Raw genomic sequence first — 21,306 nt, 5'->3', positions numbered from 1 at the left:
AAAAGGAACTGCTGTAGTACTGCTGAGGTCTGGGGTTCCAAAATCGTCATTAATCCCATTCAAGATAATCAGAAGAATCACCTAACAACCATGAGGTCCTCTTCAAAAGGCTGAATCTGGAATCTGATAATCTTTTCCATTCTTCCTAAATCTGTACGTGACAGCCACTGCAACTAAGGATTAGGTACTTTATGAGAAAACACGCAATATGAAGTTTGTGTGGTAGAGACCCTACTGCAGGAATTCTCAGAATAACTAATCTGCCGATATGCGACAGTACAGAATATCCCTCCCTCCCACTAGGTCCTCCCTCACAACAAATGTCCCTTGACACACATTTGCCAAAATTTATGCTGGCACATTTTACATTCAGTAATTCTCATCCGTGTGTTTGTGACTGTTATTGAGACCCTTGCAATACCTGGAAAAAAAGAACACTTGAGAGAGAACTCCCACTGCTGAAAACTGTCGAAGTGCTCAAATGAGTTACCTCTCGACGTACCCTCTCAGTGCCAAAAAACTCAGCTTGACTTCAGTATCTGCGTACCTTGCTGCTGCCTGTAATTGTGCTTCCCTCCTACAGGAAGCTTTAGATTACAACAAAAGGTTCTTCTCAGCTCTAGATGCTAAATAGCATCAGCTAGAACAATTAAGCTTACAAGCAACAAGAAAATCCAACGGGCTGACAAGTGACAATGAATAAACAGTTCTTTCTAGGACAGCTACGCTGTTCAGTGCATAAGGAACCTCTAAAAAGGACTTACAAGCAAAAGAACAAAGTCTGCATAATATTAAGATACTCAGAGCAATAAGAAAAAAGAGCAATAAGAAAAAAAGATGGCTATGAAGAACTGTAGGAAGACTTCTTAAGGTGCCAGGCAACTCATTCTAAAACCACTCAGTAATCGAATGGTTTCTGGTTTGCTGTTAAAGTTGGACAGGGTGAGGCACAAAATTAGTTGGATATCATGCCTTTCCGTTGGACACTCCCCTCCTTCCTCCTTGTCAGAGATTCTGAAAACATATGATATTATACTGCACTTTGATGACGCTTTGTGGGCTAAGGCAACAAGGTATTGAAGGGCCATCATCACACCCTGGAACAGAGGGTGGTCAAGAGGTCTTAGTGATGCACACTGAGAGATTCTGACAGCATCATCAACCTAGAACTCACACTGATTCAATAACCTGCATAATGCTGAATTATTCTTGATCTCTTTAGTCACTTTCACCTGACCCAAGACTAGAAATCACGATTTGAAAGTGAACAAATGGAGGTACTTTGAGGTCACAATATGCAGTGTTTCATCAGCAGAACCCATCAGTTCTAGCTTTCTATTCTTATCCCATGCCTGCCTATCCCCCCAACCCAAATTGCCACAGTACCTCAAATTAGCAAGTTCTTAGACTAGACAAGATACCAATCCTGTGGAAATCTCTAATTTTTTTAACTGCTTGTCCTTATTTTCCACCCTGAAAATATTGGGTAACTATTCAAAACCACAGCAAACTGTCATCAACTGCAGCACAGGACTTGGACCTCCCTCACTGGGGCTATCCTGAACTTACTCCTTCAAAGGGCTTAACTTCTCCAGGATTAATATGAATCAACTTGAATCTTACCCTTCTTTCTGAGCAGGAGCTTTCTGTGCTCTCCTGACTATACGTAATGCCAAGTCTTTTATGTGTGGTCATCTGAAGTCATATCCTTACTGTTGCACATCTGTGCTATTCAGCTGAAGCTCATGAAGCTTTGTTAATTTAGGAGAAGAGGAACACATTTGGTTCTCATCTATTCACTACGCAGCTGTGGTACAGAGTCTCCTCCAGGTTCTCTGTTTTTCTTGTCTCTTTTAAGGAACTGAATCTGTTGCATCAACTTCATTCACCGCACATTATCTAACAGTGCACTAAACAGTCATTACAAAGTGATCGGAATTGCTGGATTGTTACTTGTGTATATACTGTGGTACTTTTTATCAGACCTACTTTGCTGCCAAAAGCCTCCCTGTTGCAAACACTGATAACTGGCTAGACTGCCAAACCCACCCTGGCCGCCTAACAGCTGAACAGTTTCAGCTGAAATGACAGCTGATTTTCTTAAGTGACAGCACTCCCTATCTTTTGTGAAGGCAAAGCTGCAACACATCAAATCAAAGAAGTTACACATGTTCTAACAAAAAACTTCTCACTGCAAATTCTGAGGCACTGTCTGAATGCCTGTCTTCTCCACTGCTCACTGTTGACTGGCATATGCATGACAGCACTGAAGTATCAAGCAGCATGAACAAACAGGCAGTTCTGTTTGTGCTGCATGTAGAAAGCTGGTTTCAGTTTTACTATAGTTAAAGAATTACCTAAAGCATATGTGGATTACTGCTGCTGCCTAGAGGGAGCCATAGAAAAAACACATCAGTTATTTTTTAGCCAGCTCTAGATTCCCAATTAAACCCTGCAATGATGTGACAGTATAAACCACAAGGAAGTGTATTTTGATAAACGGCAATTAGGAGTGGCTGGCACACTCCCAGATGCACCTTCCCATGAAAAGTCCAGGAAAAAGGTATTATTTTTATTCTTATTCCTTATGCATACTGCTGACATTTGAATTTGCGCTTTTTTGATTATTTTTTTTTAAAGGCTGGCTACCTACTTTTCTCTTTGTCCTCTGTGCACTCCATTTCTTCTTTCCAGATTCTGTCTTCTTTCTCTACTATGGAAGAAACCCAATGCTCTATTTGATGAAGGACTTTAGATTTTCCACCTACAATCTAGTTATTTAGGCTACATGGCAACACATGCACAGCAACCTCAGGGAGAAATTACAAAGCTGTTTAAGAATATGACAGTGACTTAGGACAGAATCATAGAATCACAGAATCCCAAGGGTTGGAAGGGACCTCAAAAGATCATCTAGTCCAACCCCCCTGCAAGAGCAGGGTAACCTACAGTACATCACACAGGAACTTGTCCAGGCGGGCCTTGAATATCTCCAGTGTAGGAGACTCCACAACCCCCCTGGGCAACCTGTTCCAGTGCTCTGTCACTCTTACAGTAAAGAAGTTCTTCCTGATGTTAACGTGGAACTTCCTATGCTCCAGTTTACACCCATTGCCCCTTGTCCTATCACTGGATATCACTGAAAAAAGCCTAGCTCCATCATCCTGACACCTACCCTTTACATATTTGTAAACATTGATGAGGTCACCCCTCAGTCTCCTAATGATAGAACAGAAAATGAAAGCCAAAAGATATTCTGAATAAACATTAACAGCAACTTCCGCTAAAATTAAGAACTGCTCCACTTCCCTTCTGCCCCCTCTCAAAACCAATTTGACACACACAGAAGCATCCGTGATGGGAAATACATTTCTTCTTTAGCTGATTTTTAACATCAGTATCAACATCACACTTAACAAGCTGTTTGTCAACTGTCTACACATACACAGGAATTTACTTGATGCTGCTTTAATGTTTTAAGATTAAAACTACTTATTACAAACAAATCCAATTAATAAAAACCAGTATGTCAGAAATACTGTTCCCAGCACTAATGCTTTCTTTGTTAAAGCTTGAACAAAGGTAAGCTCACAAGGAAAGAGCTTCCTTCCTGTGAAAATTTGAGTTTTCAGGGGGAATGGAGGGGGAGGCAACCGAAGAACAAAACCTAGAAGCAGTGCTTCCACAGGACAAATTCTGTGATACAGCCTTTTTAGAAATGTTGTACTCCCCAGAACACTGTTTCCCAGAATACATTACCTGCTGAATCCAGATGGCCTACCTGAAGTCAGCCAGCTGTTTCTCTAAGGGAAAGGCCTGTACGAGAACCTCAGACACAGGTATGGCAGGAAACACAAGGAAACCTGTCTGTGGGGTCTTGCATCAGGATCCTACGAAAAAAAGGAATAAGCCTTTGAAAAATCAGGAAGCCAGGTGGTTCATCAGAGAAGACTGCTTATTTTGCTAGTCCAAACCATTTTCTCCATCACCAGCTAGGAAGGGTTTTACTTTACCTTGGCATTAAATCCTCACAGCTCTGGCACTTGTAAAGCAGCATCCCAATTCTCTTGGGATTCAAATGTGCTTTCTGTTCCAGATGTCTAGCGGGCTTGTCTGCAGCGCAGGTCTGCTTCATTTGGTACCTCTAGCAAAGGAAAAGCATTTCTACCTTGACAGAATGATGTGTCCACACAAGACAAATTTTTTGTGTTACAAGTTACATCTCTGTTTTATTTTTACAATTTAATGTTAAGTCTTTGTTTTGGAGTTGTTATTGAAATGTACTTCTCAAAATTAATGTACTTCTCAAAATTAAACGCTGTTTGCAATGTTGATAATTTTTTGTTTACAAAACTGAACTAAAAATGAAGACAAACTCGAAAGTATAAACCAAATACACCCAGTTACATATTCTTTAAATAATTATCAATAAAAAATATTTCAAAATACCAGCTCACCACTATCCATCTTCAGAGAGGGGTGTTTTGGCCTATGGAAGTGAATGGGCAACTCAAGATTAAGATGTGATTTTTTTTTTATATAACACTGTGATAATGTTAAATGGAATGTCTGCAAGGCAAACTCAACATGTAAGTGACAGTGAAGTTACTTGTGTGTGATTAAAAAAATTCAGAATCTTCAGGGTTATTACATGGTAACCATTAAGCCTCATATATTAAACAAATGCCATGTGCAAAGTAGTAAATGAAGTGACAAACATTTTTAAATAACATCTTTAATTAAAGTTTTTGCAAAGGCAAAATATTAAACTTAAAATAGGTCTTAGTACATCAAAATACTAAGTTCTCTAATTGTATTCCAAGCATGGCCTTTGAAACATAATATCCTGTATATCACAGAGGAGCAACCTTGATCTGCAATTGTACAGAATGAATTTTACAAACATAATAAATATATTTACCCCCTTACACATAACAGTATATGTACAACAGCAGTTGACAATAGTAGCTCAGAACAGCAAAAAAGGATATTCCCCCATTCCATAATCTATTGGTACCCTATGCACTCTGGAACACATCTCATTGGATGACTGCACATATAGCTAACCCAAGGTAGTTCTTCCTGTTAAAAAAGCTCCTTTTGTTCCACAATGTCTAATCCACCAACCAATAATTAAAAGACACACTGCATGAACTGCCTGAAAAAAGGTAGACAACAGGGAAACCAATGGACTGGTTTTTTATACATTTCCCAACCAATCACAGCAATGGGAAAACAAGACTGTAAATGCCAGACACCAATACATAACAATATGCAGGTTTCTTCATTTTGTATAGTCACTAATCTCAGTCTGAACTCTTAATTTCCATTGGGGAGTATGGGCAGGGTGGGGTGGCACACAGCAAACCCCACAACGCTGTGTAAGGCAGTCCAGTATCAATCCAGTGTGCATTACCCTAAAACCACTGCTCACTTCCTGGAGATGTTACTGCACTATCAGGAAGCTTCTGCTTTGGGGGAAATTGAGGAGAGGCTTTATTTTATTTTTTTTTAATCTTTTATAAATCGAAGAGATTGAATCAAAATGAACTTCAGTTAACAAGGTTTTTAACTCTCACTGCAATTAAGAACCTTTACTCTGGTAGTGTTATGTGGTGATGTAATTACTGCTAAGCAGTGGAATTATTTTCACAGACTCAATGAAGTTTAACACTCCAAACTGTGCAGCAGAAATAAACATTTATAAAGAAAAAATCTGCTACATGACACAACATGTTCTTTTCTAGAAACTGTGCTTCAGAATCACGTATCATGTCCTTGGAAATAAACTCGGACCACAATTACAAATCGCGTTTAGGAAACGGAATGATGTTCAAATGCAACTTGTGAGTACAATGGAGGAACAAGAGTATGAAACCTCAAAGAAATCTTGTCGCTAACCAGCAATTGAGGGGGGATAAAAACGTATTTTATTTAAATAGTCCAACATAAAGTTCCTTATGTGACTAAATTCTCTATTATCTCCTTAACAGAAAACATATTTCAATTTGTTTTCAACTTAGATGTTTTAAAATGATTGCACACACTAAACGCCAACAGAATTAGAGAAAAAAAGTTGCTTTTCTGATTGAACCACTGCAGGAAATTTTACTCTTTCAGGAATCAAAGCAAAGTATTGTCATACTGGCAAAACAGGTATTCTGCAAACTGAAAAGGCACAACACTCCCAAGTTTGCCCAGTTGCTCTGCAAGTTTCCACCAGCTGTCATGGTTACAGTTATGAAGTTATCTTTCCCATTTTTTTCATCATAAGAAGGTGCTCCATTATCTGTGCAAATTTTAACAAGCCCTCTTGAAATCGTTAACTGTTTCCATAATACTGAACTATTTAACTGGTGGGGGGAAAATAAAAAAAAAAACACAACCAGAAACAATATTTCGGGGGGGTTGGGGTGGAAATAATCATTTATGAACTACGGTATGGGAATCCCTTGCCCTCTGAAAGGAATGGTTTCTTTGGAACCTAATGAAATGGTCTGTTCAGTTACGTTGTTAAAACCACAATTAAAAATTCAAGTACAATAATAAAATTAAGCAAACTACATTCTTAGAGCAAGCTGCTACAATAAAATGAAATTAAAACATGCTTTTTGATTTAAAAAAGGAACACTTGATGCAGCAGTAAGAGCACAGTTTGGTATGTTCATGTTTGACTGGCTTTCCAAAAACTTCACAGGTTATCTGTTTTTGAAGACAAAACTTCTTCTCTGAAAAGCATACCACACAATTAGCTTGTAGGAGGCTGTGCAAGTTCAGAAAGCTTCTGACATCCTTCAGAACAGGCTAAGCTTAAGTTATCTTTAAAGTTCTGCTATTCCTTAAAAATAAATAAAAAGGATATGCAGCTTCTAGTATATGTGAGTGAAAAAAATCATTAAGATGTATGAAAACAAAGTTTTGTACAAGTAATCTGGGTTCCAGTAGTATAAAAAGGTATCTATATCTAAAGGCATTTTCTTCCTTTTATTGGTTTGGTTGTGCAGCATGACAGGAATTTTTCTGAAGTCTACTACTTAAGACCTACTGGTAACGATACGGAAAAGGTAAGGGAAAGAATTAACTGGTACAGTATTAATTTCATTGCAGCTGTATAGAAGTGTCAACAGTGGTAAAAAAATAAAATATCTGCTTTGTTTGGAAGAAAGCAAACACCAATCAGTTTGAGATAGCTTGAAGCCCCAAGCCAAAAATGCACTCTAAATGATTATTCCATTACTTAAGAATGAATTAGAAGAAACATTTAACTTTTCATAAAGCTTACGCATGTAGATGGCTTACTGACAACCATGCGACTCCAGATACAGCCTACAGGCAGTTTTAGTCTGTATCAGAGAGCACAGGTGTACAAAATCACAGGAAAAAAAACCCTCTTTACAATGTCTAGAGTTGTCTACACACTACTGAGATTATGAATGCACTCGGGGGCAAGGAAATCAGAGAGAACGAAAATCAGAGCAGTCATTATACACCACTAAAATACACTGACTTTGTTAAATAACACTCAAAATTTCATTCTCAAGCAAAAAAAAATGTCAGAAATCATGGTCCAAATGTCTGCTTCTGAAAGTCTTTCCAATTTAGTTAAAATTAACTTCACTGTGTTTTTTCCTGCTTTTCCTGAACACCCAATGAAAGAAAACTTTTTTTAAATGGTGAGCCACATGAGCATTCTTCCTCCACACTTTCTGAAGTATAATGCCCATTCCCTCTCCTCGTTGAAAAGTAACTGAATTTCCAAAAGCAGAGTTTGCAAGAATAACCTATGCATGACAAAAAGGAAGAAAGGGAAGGAGGTGGGAGCAACCTTATTGCTTTTCACAAAGGAAAACAAAACCCCACCTCTGGAAAAGGCAAGTGAAAAAGTGACTACACAAAGTTTAGTGCATCCAACTGCTTGATTTTGTTACCAAGACAGTCTAAAGACACTAACAAAATTTGTGTTCTCAAACCTGTAAAGCTCTCTACGAAATTACACGCCACCTGGAAACTTCAGAGAGATTAACCGCTGCAGGTAATTTATCATTACAACTTTAAATCAAGCAGATCTTTGATTAACAGAGTTGCAGCCAGGATGTTAGAATTTTTATGCTATTTTCTATATTACAAATTTAGTCATTCTTGTGGTCTGTTGAATTATTTGTGGATGTCTGGACTATGGATGTAATCAGCAGGTGAAGGAATGCATTATATTATGCCGTTACTTATGCATTTGATTCAAAAGGTCTGCAAAGCTTTAAAAAAAAAAAAAAAAAAGATGAATAAAAAATAAAATCAATGGACAGTTTATTAGTTGTTTCAGTTCAGTGATGCTGAACCACAACCAAACAGCAAGAATATAATTAACAAGTTAAGCAATCTGACTTGCGTGGGGGGAGTTGCTTTGTATTTAAAAAACAAAGCCCTAAACAAAAGGGATCACATGAAATTAAAATAATTTTGAAATATAAATGATCATTCTACTGCTTTGTAACTGCCAGGAACAACCACCTGTTTATGGGGAACTGAAAACAACAAACAGATATAATAATTAATGAGCGTATCAGAATTAAAAATATTTTCCTTATACAAGTTATTTAAAATTTAACACCTTAATTCTTACCCTTCTGTACAAAGCTTGCACACAGTTTAAGTAACATTCTGACCATCCTCACTACCAAAAGGAAGTGTTCAAAGCAAAGATTTGTACACACAATAAGCATTTTCAGATTAATAATCTATTAAAGGGAAGAGTTCCTTCAATCAATGGAAGAAGTATTTTAAAATTGTAAATCAAGGGAAGAAGGGAGGGAGGGGGGAAGGGGAACAAAGCCTTACATGCTAAATACCAGCTGTAGGTACCTGTATGTAGAATTGATAATTAAGGTATTCCTAACACACAAAACCAGCTCCCAGACAATGCTATAGCTGCTACAGTCCATGGCTTGCTCAGCTGAAGTAGTGTCTTTGTTGCCACATTTTACCTTTGTTCCAATATTTTTGTTTATTGTTTATTTCTGATGTGCAGATACACATTTGATTAGAGTACACATCCAAGTGTCAACCTTTCCTGCTTTTTTTTTCTCTCCTTTTACAGGGAGTTTTTTTGTTTTGTCTTTTAAAACTTCACCATTCTGCATCCCCAATGGCTTTGGAAAATACATAATCTCTTCCATTAAGATTCATGATGCCATCTTTGAGATGAAATTTCCATTTGTTTTTACTTCTGTGAATCTAAAAACAGGGAAAAAAGTTGAACTATTAGTCTGTATCAGATATAAGTAATAACGGGTAAGTAAATTGTAAGGGCAAGAAAAAATGAGAATAACTATTAGATATACATTACTAAATTACTACAAATTTAGAAAATCAATTCTGCATTTAACTGTGAAAACCAAAAATTATTTTTATTACAACAGCCACAAAGCTCCACCTGAAAGCCAGAAATCCCTTTTCAACCACTGTAACAGAAAGATTAATGTTTTTAACCAGCCCTGAAAGGGTGAAACACTAAGTTTTATTACTCGGACCTCTTGTGCAAACTCTTTTCTGCATGAAAGCTAGTATGGTTATGTTACACATAGACAGAGAGCTGGCCTATTCATCAGGGGGCGGACTAAATAAAATCAGGAAAACATCGAATGCTTTAGTCTGGAAAGGACCTTAAAGCTCATCCAGTTCCAGCCCCCCTGCCACAGGCAGGCACTAAACTTCCACTAAACCAAGCTGCTCAAAACCACATCCAACCTGATCTTGAACACTGCCAAGGATGAGACATCCACAACTTCTCTCCCACATGCCATTGTCACAGTGGGGAAAAAAACCCAACCAAAACCCAAAACATTAATTCTGTTCTTCCTCCCCAGAGAGTCCATATTTGTGAAGCCCATAACATAATGGATCTTCAGGTTATAATGGGTATTCATGTTGACAAAGAATGAGAATAAAACAACAGTTTTATTCATATTCTCTTTACAAAAATAATCCGTCTCAAAGCAACTCTTCTTTCTTTATGCCTATTCCCAAACAAATACTACACAACTACAGGAAGCAGGTTGACCAATGTGCTGAAGGGACATCAGAAGATAAAACAACAAGAAATAGCTGTAGCCTTGAAGACTTCAAATGTATTATGCTTTCTGAGCAAACATCAATGTGCAGGATAGTGGCCATTTTAGATACTATACAGTCAAGTGCTACTTCATGAGGAAGTCTAGTCAGGAGCCCACAAAATACAAAATCCTCTTGGCTCAAGACAGCATGCAGGGTTTACATTAGAAAATATCACCAAAACTAACAGCAACTATGCAAGACAAGCATTTTCCCATGGGCACCAGAACAGTTAAGACCATAGCCGTCAATCAGTTATTAGCAGCATCATTTGGTCTGCGCTCACTTTAAGCTAAAAAGTCAGTGGCAACTGGAAATGAAGAAGGAAGGGTCTGGCTTACATACTCTACGTGCCCTTCCGAATGGCACTGAACAAAAATCCCCCATCAGAAGCATCTGAGCTGCCATGAGGTAAGGAGCAAGGTCCTCAGATGAATAACGATGGGAAAACAAGGGTAAAAAACACTTTCTACAGTGAAATGAGATCATTCCGGAAAACATTTGCGCTGGCTGGAGTCTGCAGTGTTTAAGAATTCACTTATCATATGGAAAATGACAAAACATCACTGACTGTACAGAAGGACAGTTACTGAACAGCTACAGAACTATGTTACTGCCCTAACTCATTGTGTCATAAAACAATGGTGGCATTCAAAGTATATGAAGATAGTTAACAATGGAGGAAAAAAGCAATTCCAACTTAAATGGGTAGAAAAAATGATGGATTTAAAGTCGACAATTACAATTATGGAATGTGATCCCAGAGTTCTAAGACTCCTCCATGGGAACATCAGCTCTGAGTTCAGTGGGGTCAAAAGCACACATGAACTATTGCTGAACATTGCTACACCACTTAATAAATGAAAGGTTCACCTGCATTATGAGTATCTCTGATCATTCCTCAACCTTATCTACTTGTATCAAGTAAGATACAAAAGAATAAAACAGATCTGGAGAATTAAAGTAAGAACAATCAAATATTTGCACAACTGTAAAAATAGCAACCAAGCAAAGCATAGCTCTGATTTCAAGGAGATGACTGAGGAGGGCTATGATGGTCTGCAATATCGTAAAAGGCACCAAGAAAGCAAAGATGGAACAATCTCCTAAATAAACAAGTACGAGGTACCATATGAAACTAATGGGATGAAAACTAGGTAATTCTCCACACATCATCTATGAAACTTCTTGTCACAAGACAAAGATTCAAAAACAATCTAATTAATTTCTGACAAATTAACGAAAAAAATCCCCTGCTGACCATCTGATACAAAGCCACTACATCTCCCTCAAGCTCACAGAAGGATAGTAAAATGTTCTACATGAGCATCACAATCTGCCTGTCTCACTGTTCTAGAGGCACCCACCATCAACTGATGCTGGACACTAATACAAGAGGGAACTCTGCTCAGAATAACTGAGCTAATCCTGTGTATTTTATGGAGACAAACTGAATAATGATTGCTTGATAAGTGATGAGGGTCCTTTCAAAGTATGTGGTGCTAGAGGTTAATGATGGATAGTTCTCTACAGAGTTCACATTCTTAACTTTTAAGAGGATGAGGATTTCAAAGTAGTTCCTGATGCTCAGCTTTAACAGCTCCCAACAAGCTTTTCTGACTGCTATTTTTAGGTTCCTCACTATCCTCACAAACTGCCCTAAAACTAACAGTTTTGGATTACAGTCTGGCAAAGACAGATGGCTGAGATGCAAATACTGATACCACTTTTCTCTATCTTAAATTCTCTGTTGAATCTGATGACAAGTCTAAGCAGAGTCTAGGCATAACTAAAGATCTTCTAAGCAAGGCATTCTTCACAACATAGGAGTTTTTATTCAACAAACTTAGAGATTTTTTTTCTGCTTTAAAAAGAATCCTTATTCATTATAGTCCAATTATTCTAGCATAGCAAAAGAAAGAAAATCCACATTGAATAATCTTTCCACATACTACTACCTCACTAAAAAGTTGTTTGATATCCTCTAACACATTTAAAATAATTCCAGACATGGTGAATTACTACACACTCCAGGACAAATATGCATGAAAAAATTAGTTATTATAGAGGAAGCAAGACAGCTCTGCAGAATTTAAAGCAAGATAAGCAAAAGCATTCCACATGGCCATTTCAGTAAAGAATGCAAAGCACAGAAAGAACCATCTCCTCTGATAACTCTTCATCATCAAGAAGAGGCACTTTTAGTGATCAAAGAAGTTTTCCACAAGTGTAAATCGTAACTGCTTTTTCCATTCCCCATCACAGCAAATGTACAAACTTCTTACAATAGTTCACTTCTCCTTAGCCCAGAGGACTGACCTTTGCTGAAGGTCACAAAAACACATGATAAAAAAAAAAGAAAACGTATCCAAATCCTTCTAAGCTTTACTCGTTATCCAGGTTATACAAACATGTCATAGAAACCTTGTTTTAAAAATCAAACAATAGGCAATTCTTACATGACCATTCACATTATAATCTTTACAGATCTACCTGTACTTACCAGTCACAAAGATATTTCTTAAAAAATACAACTTGATAGTAAGAAGAACAAAAAGTAGAATCTTTGGATTCTCTTCAATAGTGCTTACCTTATCATACTGGCACACAACAACATTTTCTGTATCGAAAAGTTCTTGTCCTTCCTCATCACTCACATCATCTTCACTGTTAAGAGGCTCCTGAAACACATGCAAAATGTTATGCTGATTAGTAAAATCAAAGTACTTTGATTACTCACGTAAGACTACAGTCTTGTGTATGAACTATAGGACCTAAAATTCATTTGAGGTGGTGAATTATCAAGCTTTCCAGCAGAAGGCTAACATACATACACTTCATTCCTGCCTGATACCCTTACCAAATTTATTTGGTACTTCAGCGTCCAGGCCAGACTCTGGGCACAGCAGCTTTTTATCACCACAACCATTCCTGCTCTTTTCCTGTAAATGTTCTGGGGATAGCAATTTGTCCTTACAAAAAATTTACCATTACACAGATTTTTACATACAAAATAACTTCTCCAGACCTAGAATTTATTTTCATGTCCCTTAAAAATTACTTTCCCTTTTTTCCTCTTTCTCCTAACACTCTTCCAGAAAAACTTCGGTGTTTTCTTTTTGATCTCATGCAAATACACACATTTCAAAGCTAAAACAACCTGTAATAAACACAGAGCAACTTTTCCAAAGTCTTCCCAAGTTTTCCCAAATATGTAAGATAAATGGAAGAGAATGTTAGTGAAAGAAGAAAAAGTTCCAATTCCTTCCAAATTAAGACTTTAAGTGACTTCAAAAGCTTTAAGGAACTGGTCCAGTCTTTAAGTAACTGGTGATGAACACAGGCAGCAGAAGTAACAGGAGATCCCTGGCATGCTGATAATAAAGTCTTGGCATATAAAAAAAATTCCACAAGAATGCTACCATTAAGACACTATTAGAGAATACTTAATATTTAAGCATGATGACCTATACTTAATGAGGCAATTATTACAACATTCAAACTGACATCTATGCTGATCAATGTAGTGGAAAAGTGATGTGAACTCAACCTAAGTTGTAACAGAAAAGTTCTATTAGACACCACTGTCGAGGTACTACAGAAAGCCTGGTTTAACTCCTTGATAAAAATTAGAAGTTTTACATGGATCTACTACATGGGTAACAGAGACTGTGAAATGCTACATATGCTTCTCATGCTGGCATTTTAAATGGAGCCTTAAAATAATTACAAAGGCTGCAGAGAACTGATCTGACAGTTCAAAATGCATTTTAGAGATACATTTAAAGAGTACCGAGTTTCCTGTCAAAGACTAAAATAACAGTACTTTCAGCTTATTAGCATTCCCTCCCCAACTTTAAAATAAAATAAAATATCTTATGGGGCACTTTGGTGCCCCAAAATTTTGGCACACCAAAATTTAGGAAGAGCCAATGGCTCAAGTCCAAAACCAAGAAAATTCAAAGACTAAATTAAGCACATATTGTTAAAAATGCAACAAGTCATGAAGAATATTCACTCCTGCTCCCATCTCCTGATTTTATTAAATCAAGGTCAGGTATATTTCCAGAAAGTGCTTTATAATAAAATTTGAGTTCTCAGGCTTGTTCTAGTGTAACAGAAAGCAATGGAATACCCTGTGAGATAAAGGTCAGACATCTATTTGTTCTGTCACTAAATATATGCTGAACTAAACTGTCTATTGGTTCTGAACTAAATATATCCTCTCCTTTCTGTCAGTCTTCATAACACCTTTCTTTTGTATGCACTTATTCCCAAGTGAGTTGATTATTTCTGTTTCCATAATTCCATAGCTGACCTCTCCATAACATCGGAAACATTATTGCTTCATTTTTTAAAAGGGCATTAAAGACAATTAACAGTTTTTGCTGCATCCCCCCACCTTTCCCAGCTGCACTTCAAGGTGCTTTGCTCACACACACAGTTTCTACAACTTCCATATATGAAATAAAGAAATTGAAGTACAAGGATAAGTCATATTCTCAAAATTACTGGAATATAATATTATTTGAAGCATACAGTTTTCTTTCAAATATTGCAAATAAAGACAAAATGAAACACAAGCATACTCCAGTCTTCTGAAATAATGTTAAGTTTACCTCTTCAACTTGGCCATCTTCACCCCCATCTTTTTCTTTGTCTTCCTCCTCCTCATCATCATAGTCTTCTTCCTCATCTTCTTCTTCTTCAGATGATGTGTCCCCTGCTCCATCAACTTGGAGAACGAGCGGTGCTTGTGGTTGTGCCTGTTGTTGTTGTGGTTGTTGTTGGCCAGCTGCAGGAATCTGTGCTTGAGCGGGTGTAGGGGCAGCCACTGTTGTAGGTATGACTTGTGTTTTATTTCCTGTAAACAGGATCTGCTGAGGCTGAATAATCACTCCTGTTTGCTGGGAAATCCCTCCAGGGATAGGAGCCAAAACCTGATGGAATATCATTGCAAGTGCTGTGGCTGCTACCGTGACAGACTACCACATCACTCACAGAAAACAATTAAAGCATATTAATCTGACTCGCACTAATCAAAGAAATGAGTTACAAAAATTCTACCTGTTTCAGGTAAGTATTATGTTCAATGATATACCTGCTTTCACTACTCGGTGTTAATTTCCTGCATTTTGCATTGCTGAATCTAAGAAAACCTGCTCTCATTCCATTCTAAAACATTAGCACTACTGCCACACCCAAGTTCCAAGCACAGCAGAGGAATGCTTAAATTCCAGTAAAAGATTATTTTTAAACCTCCCTTATAAAACATTTAACTTTAAACTCTCTACAAATTGTTCATGCTTAAATCGCAGAACTGTGTGACACAGTACTAAACTCAATGCTTACACAGTCAGGACACACAGCTGAGCTTGTAGCTGAACAAAAATCATCGTAAAAAACATCCTGTATTCATTATTAAAATAATCAAGGGAGTTGTGTATGTTTGCTTAGGTATTTTCTTCTATATCTTATGTGACACAATTTTAACTGATAAACACATTTTTAGGAAGATGTAGACTAGGATTATGATATAGTTGACATCAGGGGATGCACAAAAGAAATTTTAAACTGCAGCCAGTCAGAATTTGACAAGAATAAAAGTGACACTGAAAACACCACTTCAAAACTGTGCATTTTCAAAGAACACTTCTTAGCACAATTCTTTTTTTTTTCTTTTTAAATACACCCTTTCTGACTTTGTGTTCTATTACTACTTGCTCACAAAAATGCAATCCTCTAGTAATTACTGCAATGTTTTTTCTTTCAAGTGTACCTATTGAATTTTTTTTTTTTTTACCTGCTGTATAACAGGTGCTTGTACTCCACCAGGCTGCATTTGTGGTATGACCTGCTGCTGTAGAACAACTGGCTGCTGTGGTTGAATGATATACTGAGCTCCATTTGCAGTTCTAACTACTTGGAGGATCTGGCCTGTAATAAAATAAATGTCAAACTAATCAACTGTAGAAATCACTTTTAGAATGATCATAATTTAGAAGCTTGTTTCCTGAAAGAACAGCAATGATAAATAAAGGAGGGTATTTACATTTCACTTTCATCAGTGAAAAGATACTATGCTGTAGCAGCTGTGTCTGAAACAAATACAGTTGTTTATCATCTGAATAGGATCATGAGGTACGCAATCCAAAAATAAATTCACATATGCAAGCCAAAATCTAATCCTTTAACACAGCACAGTACTTCAAATATTAGCTCCCACTTCTGAACACTAATCATGTTTCAAAACATGATTTTACAGATAGAAATACAAACTAACATATACCAAAATACGAATAGAGGTATTCACACCACAAAGCCTCTATCCACTGCTGACACTGTCTTATTTCCAGGGTCCTGTCAGATTATTTCCTTTCCTCACATCTTTTCCTCTAATTATCAAATTACAAGAAATTCCTCCATGCATAACTTTCTTTGCAATATTTTTTTGCAAATATATTTGCAATATATTTTGCAGGTGCCTTTTTGAAAAATCTATCCCTACGGTTACTATCCAACTCACCTTTCCGTTCCCATAACATCTGTACTCCATTTTATTATCCTACAGATTTATCATTTTATCTTTCCTCATTTCACAAAATGCATCTAAGACTCAGATGCCTTTGGAAATGACTTCCACGTCTGAAAAGGAAGCGCTAAGATATATTCCAACATTAGTTTTTCACATTTCTGATCAGAAAGATGTGGAAGGAGAAGAAATAAAATTAAATAATCCTGAATTTGATACATCTCCTTCAAAGACTGATTTTAGTTTTTGTTCTCCCTCCACAGCAAAATGCCAAGCCCTATTTACTGAAATAACTAAGTAGATCTGAAAGAAGAGTCTACCCTAGTCCCTTATTTAAGAAAATGAACAATAAATATTTGTAACTGATGAAAAAAAATTATGACCATAACAAAAGTAACAAATGAGAGCCACAGATTATTCTATGCTATGACACAGATGTGCTTCCTGAAAAATTGAAAAGATGTTGACTTCTAGAACAGCTATGCATATAGATTTTATTTCAACTGTATAGACATTAAACATTCAAATGTTTAAAGCAGGGAGAGGTTAAGTCCCAGGTGATTCTGAGCAGACTAGATGAATCACCCTTGCCTGCCTTCTTGCTTCATGCACTTCTCTAAAAAGTGGGAAAAACTTGCACAAAATCTAACCTAGACCACAGGTCAGAACCACAAGGTTCGTAAGTCTACTAAGTCAATGAGCTATAGAGTCCAAAACTCTAGTGGAGAGATTGCACTGCCTTCTAAGCGTGGATTCCCAGGTTCTACTTTTTATCAATACATAACAGGGAGTAAAAGCATAATTTTTCCCTCCCAAGCACCCTTAAAACCATTGATCTGAATGTTACAACAGTTACCTGAATTTGTAAGTATCTGCTGAACAGGAGTAACACCAGCAGGGAGAGCCAATGTAGCCGCAGTGGCTGCAGCACTCTGTAATATAAGAACACCTTTTTAACCACAGACATTATTGCCGGTGTTTCATCTCGCTACATGCTGCCTGAAAAGACATACCTTTTTAGTTCTGTTTACAGTGTTTGCATGCAAGTTTCTGCAGCTACTGAAATGCAGGCATTAATCAACTCTACATTGTACTACATATAAAAATTATTTGCCTTCTTCCTTAATAGGAAGACTGAAGTAACAATCACTAAGCATCACACCTTAACGTAGGTCCACGTGGTTTCTTGCTTTATATGCAAGCTCAGATTTTTTTTCTCCTCTGCCAAATAACAGAGTACAACACTGCACTGCTCATGTGGCAATCTTACTTACACTTTTGTAAAGCAGCTAAAGGTATGCCTACAAATCTGAAAAAACATACAGTACTGAAGCAGTGATCATGTTCCCGTCTTGTTTTTACATGGAGCAGTAATCAGGTTTGCACTTTTCTTCATTCTGTAAATGATCTGCATTTCACATACCGCCTAACACAGCTCTTTTGACTGAATATATACATACAGTGAGTGTACTGACTGTTCACGGAATGACTATTTTTTTGCTCTGAAGACAGCTAGTTAGAAGAGAAAGCTGGAGACTCTCAGTGGGTAGTGATTTGAACTTAAAAGGAAACTGAATACTAACACAATGATGGGATCTCCAAACACAAAAAATATGCGTTAAGTCCTTAACTCACAGAGCAAGACAGACTTCTCCATTTCAAGGGTCTAACTGCAGCTGCCTATCAAAAAGCCCCCCTTTCCCTACTATATAGGAACCAGGGCTGCTCCCTCTTTGACACGAAAAGGATGTAAATATTTTATTACAGAGTACACACTTCCTGTTTATAAGACATATGAACTTCCTGTATTGGCTGGTTAACATAATAGTTACAACTGCCAAAATCAGAGATCACCAAACAAACTGAAAAGTGCTTGTCTGCATCCTCATGTCCCAGACAAAGGCAGATGAACAAACTATCAATACTTTCTGCCTTCCATACTATTCAAGCTCTGTCAGATCCATTCTTTAATACCATCTTAAATGTTTCTAAAAAACACACATAATAATTCCAAATTGATCCTGTAACTATTTACTGAACAGTAGTCTTGTGGTATACAATTCATCTATGTTTCAAGCAGAGTTTTAAAATATGGCATACTCATTTTTCCAATGCCAATCAGTAAGATCTAACAAAATAAGATGAAGTTTAGCTGTTGGACTTGGGAATCCACAAATCAGATTGAAATGACTGTAAAACATGTAAGGAAAAGGTAGATGCTAATGTGCTCACAGGCTCTGGATTAAATCATGCTACGCAAATAACAAAGTTCAGGTTCTTTTCTATAGTAAGGTCAGCAGGTAAGGGATAAGTGAAGCTAAGCAACCTGTTGCAGCTTTGACTAATCACGAAACAAAGTTTCATGTGCTTTTACCATGAAAGTAGTAAGAATATAATGTAAGAATTCCAGTCTTAATACACATATTTAACTTGTATTAGCTGTTGTCTTCACTTTGCAAACAATTTTTTTTAATCAAGCCAGGGCATTTAAAGCAGGATAAGATAACCAAAATAAACCTCTAGAGATAGAAACTGCAAGAAAGCGATGAATGATGATACCATTTCATATGCTACTATAAAAATTAGTGAATCAAATAACATGACAAGATCGATGTGAATTGCTAAACAATCTCTAATTTGATACAAGATTATGTTTCAGAGTAGTTAATGATCCTTCCTACATCTAGCCAATAAAGTATGCTTGCACTAGTTAATAGTGTTGTGTTGGTAGATGACAAGCACATCATCATGCAGATTTACACACACAGTACTCCAAATTATGTTTTAAAATAAAAAAATAAAAAAAACGGGTTAAGCACATTTAAAGCAGAGGGTCAAGGTAACTCCTACATTTGTTATCAAAGCTGAAGACCTAGGTTACTGTTCCTGGATTGTCAGTGCAGCAGTAAAACTCAGAAAGACGGCAGGCAGCTATGTAAGTGTGGCCTAAATTACTTTTAAGCACTGATGAGTAATACCAGACTTGTTGTTTACTATTTAATCAAAACAACTTACATAAGGACAGTGTATGCGCATATAAACTTCTGCTTTTCTTACCATGCCTGATGCATTCATGTGCGGTATAAGCTTGGAATCTGGCACGATAACTTGCTGCTGAGCTGCTAGAAACAAAAAAAAAAAAAAATAGTGTTTCATTAAAACTATGCAGTCTGTAAAAAATAACATCAAAGCCAGAATAACTTAGAAAGAATATCACCTATACATCAGCCAAGCTTTGTGACACGAACAGCTACTGAGCAGTGTCTGTTCTTCATAGAATCATAGAATAGTTAGGGTTGGAAAGGACCTTAAGTCCCCCTGCCATGGGCAGGGACACCCCGCACCAGAGATGGAGCATTCACAACTTCTTTGGGCAACCCATTCCAGTGCCTCATCACCCTCACAGTAACAAACTTCTTATTTATAGCTAACTTAAACTTTAGTAAACTTTTGGTAACTTCAACTAGGGAAGACACTGAGAGCAGATAAGGATAACTGCCCTACTCTAGGTATTGGTCTAGTCTGAAGCAAGCATCCACATCAAGCTGACATAAGCATCACCATGAACTACTCTAGAAAAATATATTCCAAACGAACAACAGTTCAAGAAATACCTGAGAATAAGGCACTTGAGACATTAACAGACCGGCTACATACTTAAACACACATTATGGCTCAGAAGTCCTTGCTCTGGAGGAATGAACAGTACCATGTGTGGAAGAAGGGGCTGCTGCATGCAGAACCCACTGTCCCTTCATGCAATTAAGGCAGCACTGTGCACAAGGAAGCATAGCAGGACATTACTAAGTTTTACTCTGAAGATGGTATACAGCAGCAGCACTGAGAAGCTGGCTATTCTGGCTTCACAGATCTTATTTCAAGGGCTTCAGTTACCTATTCAAACCCCAAGTAAAGCAATATTTAAAGTATATTTCTGAAAGTAAAGGTATTAGTGGAATGCTGGTAAACTTGCTGACATCCAGTATCAGAGTTCTCCAAAAGCATCGATTCACAGCGGCTAATTCTTAAAATTGACTTAAGCAAGATGAAGAATATGTTAACAGAATGCAGCAGTTAGCCTGAGTTACATCTAATCAGCATAATCTTATGATCTTAATAGTCTTCCTAATGTAGCAGAAGCAGATGAAGTATATCAACCACCTGTCCCACCCAGAAAAAATACAAAATAGTTTTGATGTGCTAAATGAAATAGATAGCTTAACTATACAAATAACCTGCTGATGATCTAGAAGTGCAAAAGCATCCTAGTATGTGGAACAAGCAGGTAACCAGTGCTAATACAGTGGCAGCAAACTGGAAAATGACAGAACAATTTGAACAAACTAATCACCAACAAGGTATTCTCCATCCAATCCTATAAAGCAAGGACACTTGAGAATACTGAGTTTCTGGAATAGATTTGGGGGAGGGAAGGCCCACACCCCTGCACCAAGACCTGAGGCCATCTCTCCAACTTCCAGGAAATCCAGGGAGGACAAAAGAGCCCCAGGACATCTTGTGATCCTGTGCCAGGACCACACACAGGACAACAGGAATCAACTTGCCAATTGTCCTGATCTCTCTCTGAGACTGCAACAGTTCATGCAAAGAACTACTACACTATCTCCCCCATGGAACAGAGAACTCAAGTAATTCGGAAAACTAAA

The 21,306-nt window shown here is 37.3% G+C and overlaps 1 protein-coding gene across 2 annotated transcripts in view; it reads right to left on the bottom strand.

Moving 5' to 3' along the window:
- Positions 1–4,719: 4,719 nt before the first annotated feature.
- GTF2A1 (general transcription factor IIA subunit 1) overlaps positions 4,720–21,306 on the bottom strand; it is a 28,062-nt gene continuing 11,475 nt past the window's right edge. Inside the window, exons 4-9 of one of the 2 annotated variants that reach the window (XM_065685915.1) lie at positions 19,697–19,761; positions 17,496–17,571; positions 15,911–16,044; positions 14,727–15,047; positions 12,699–12,788; positions 4,720–9,231 (exon numbers count right to left, since the gene is read on the bottom strand). In XM_065685915.1, the coding sequence (XP_065541987.1) occupies positions 9,124–9,231; positions 12,699–12,788; positions 14,727–15,047; positions 15,911–16,044; positions 17,496–17,571; positions 19,697–19,761 (794 nt within the window). In that variant the 3' untranslated portion in view covers positions 4,720–9,123. The remainder of the gene's footprint in view (positions 9,232–12,698; positions 12,789–14,726; positions 15,048–15,910; positions 16,045–17,495; positions 17,572–19,696; positions 19,762–21,306) is intronic. The other variant, XM_065685916.1, reaches the window with a different exon arrangement.

The sequence above is a fragment of the Lathamus discolor genome, chromosome 6 (genome assembly GCF_037157495.1).
Source record: "Lathamus discolor isolate bLatDis1 chromosome 6, bLatDis1.hap1, whole genome shotgun sequence".
NCBI classification, from domain to species: Eukaryota; Metazoa; Chordata; class Aves; order Psittaciformes; family Psittacidae; genus Lathamus; species Lathamus discolor.
This window is presented reverse-complemented; position numbering and strand designations above follow the sequence as displayed.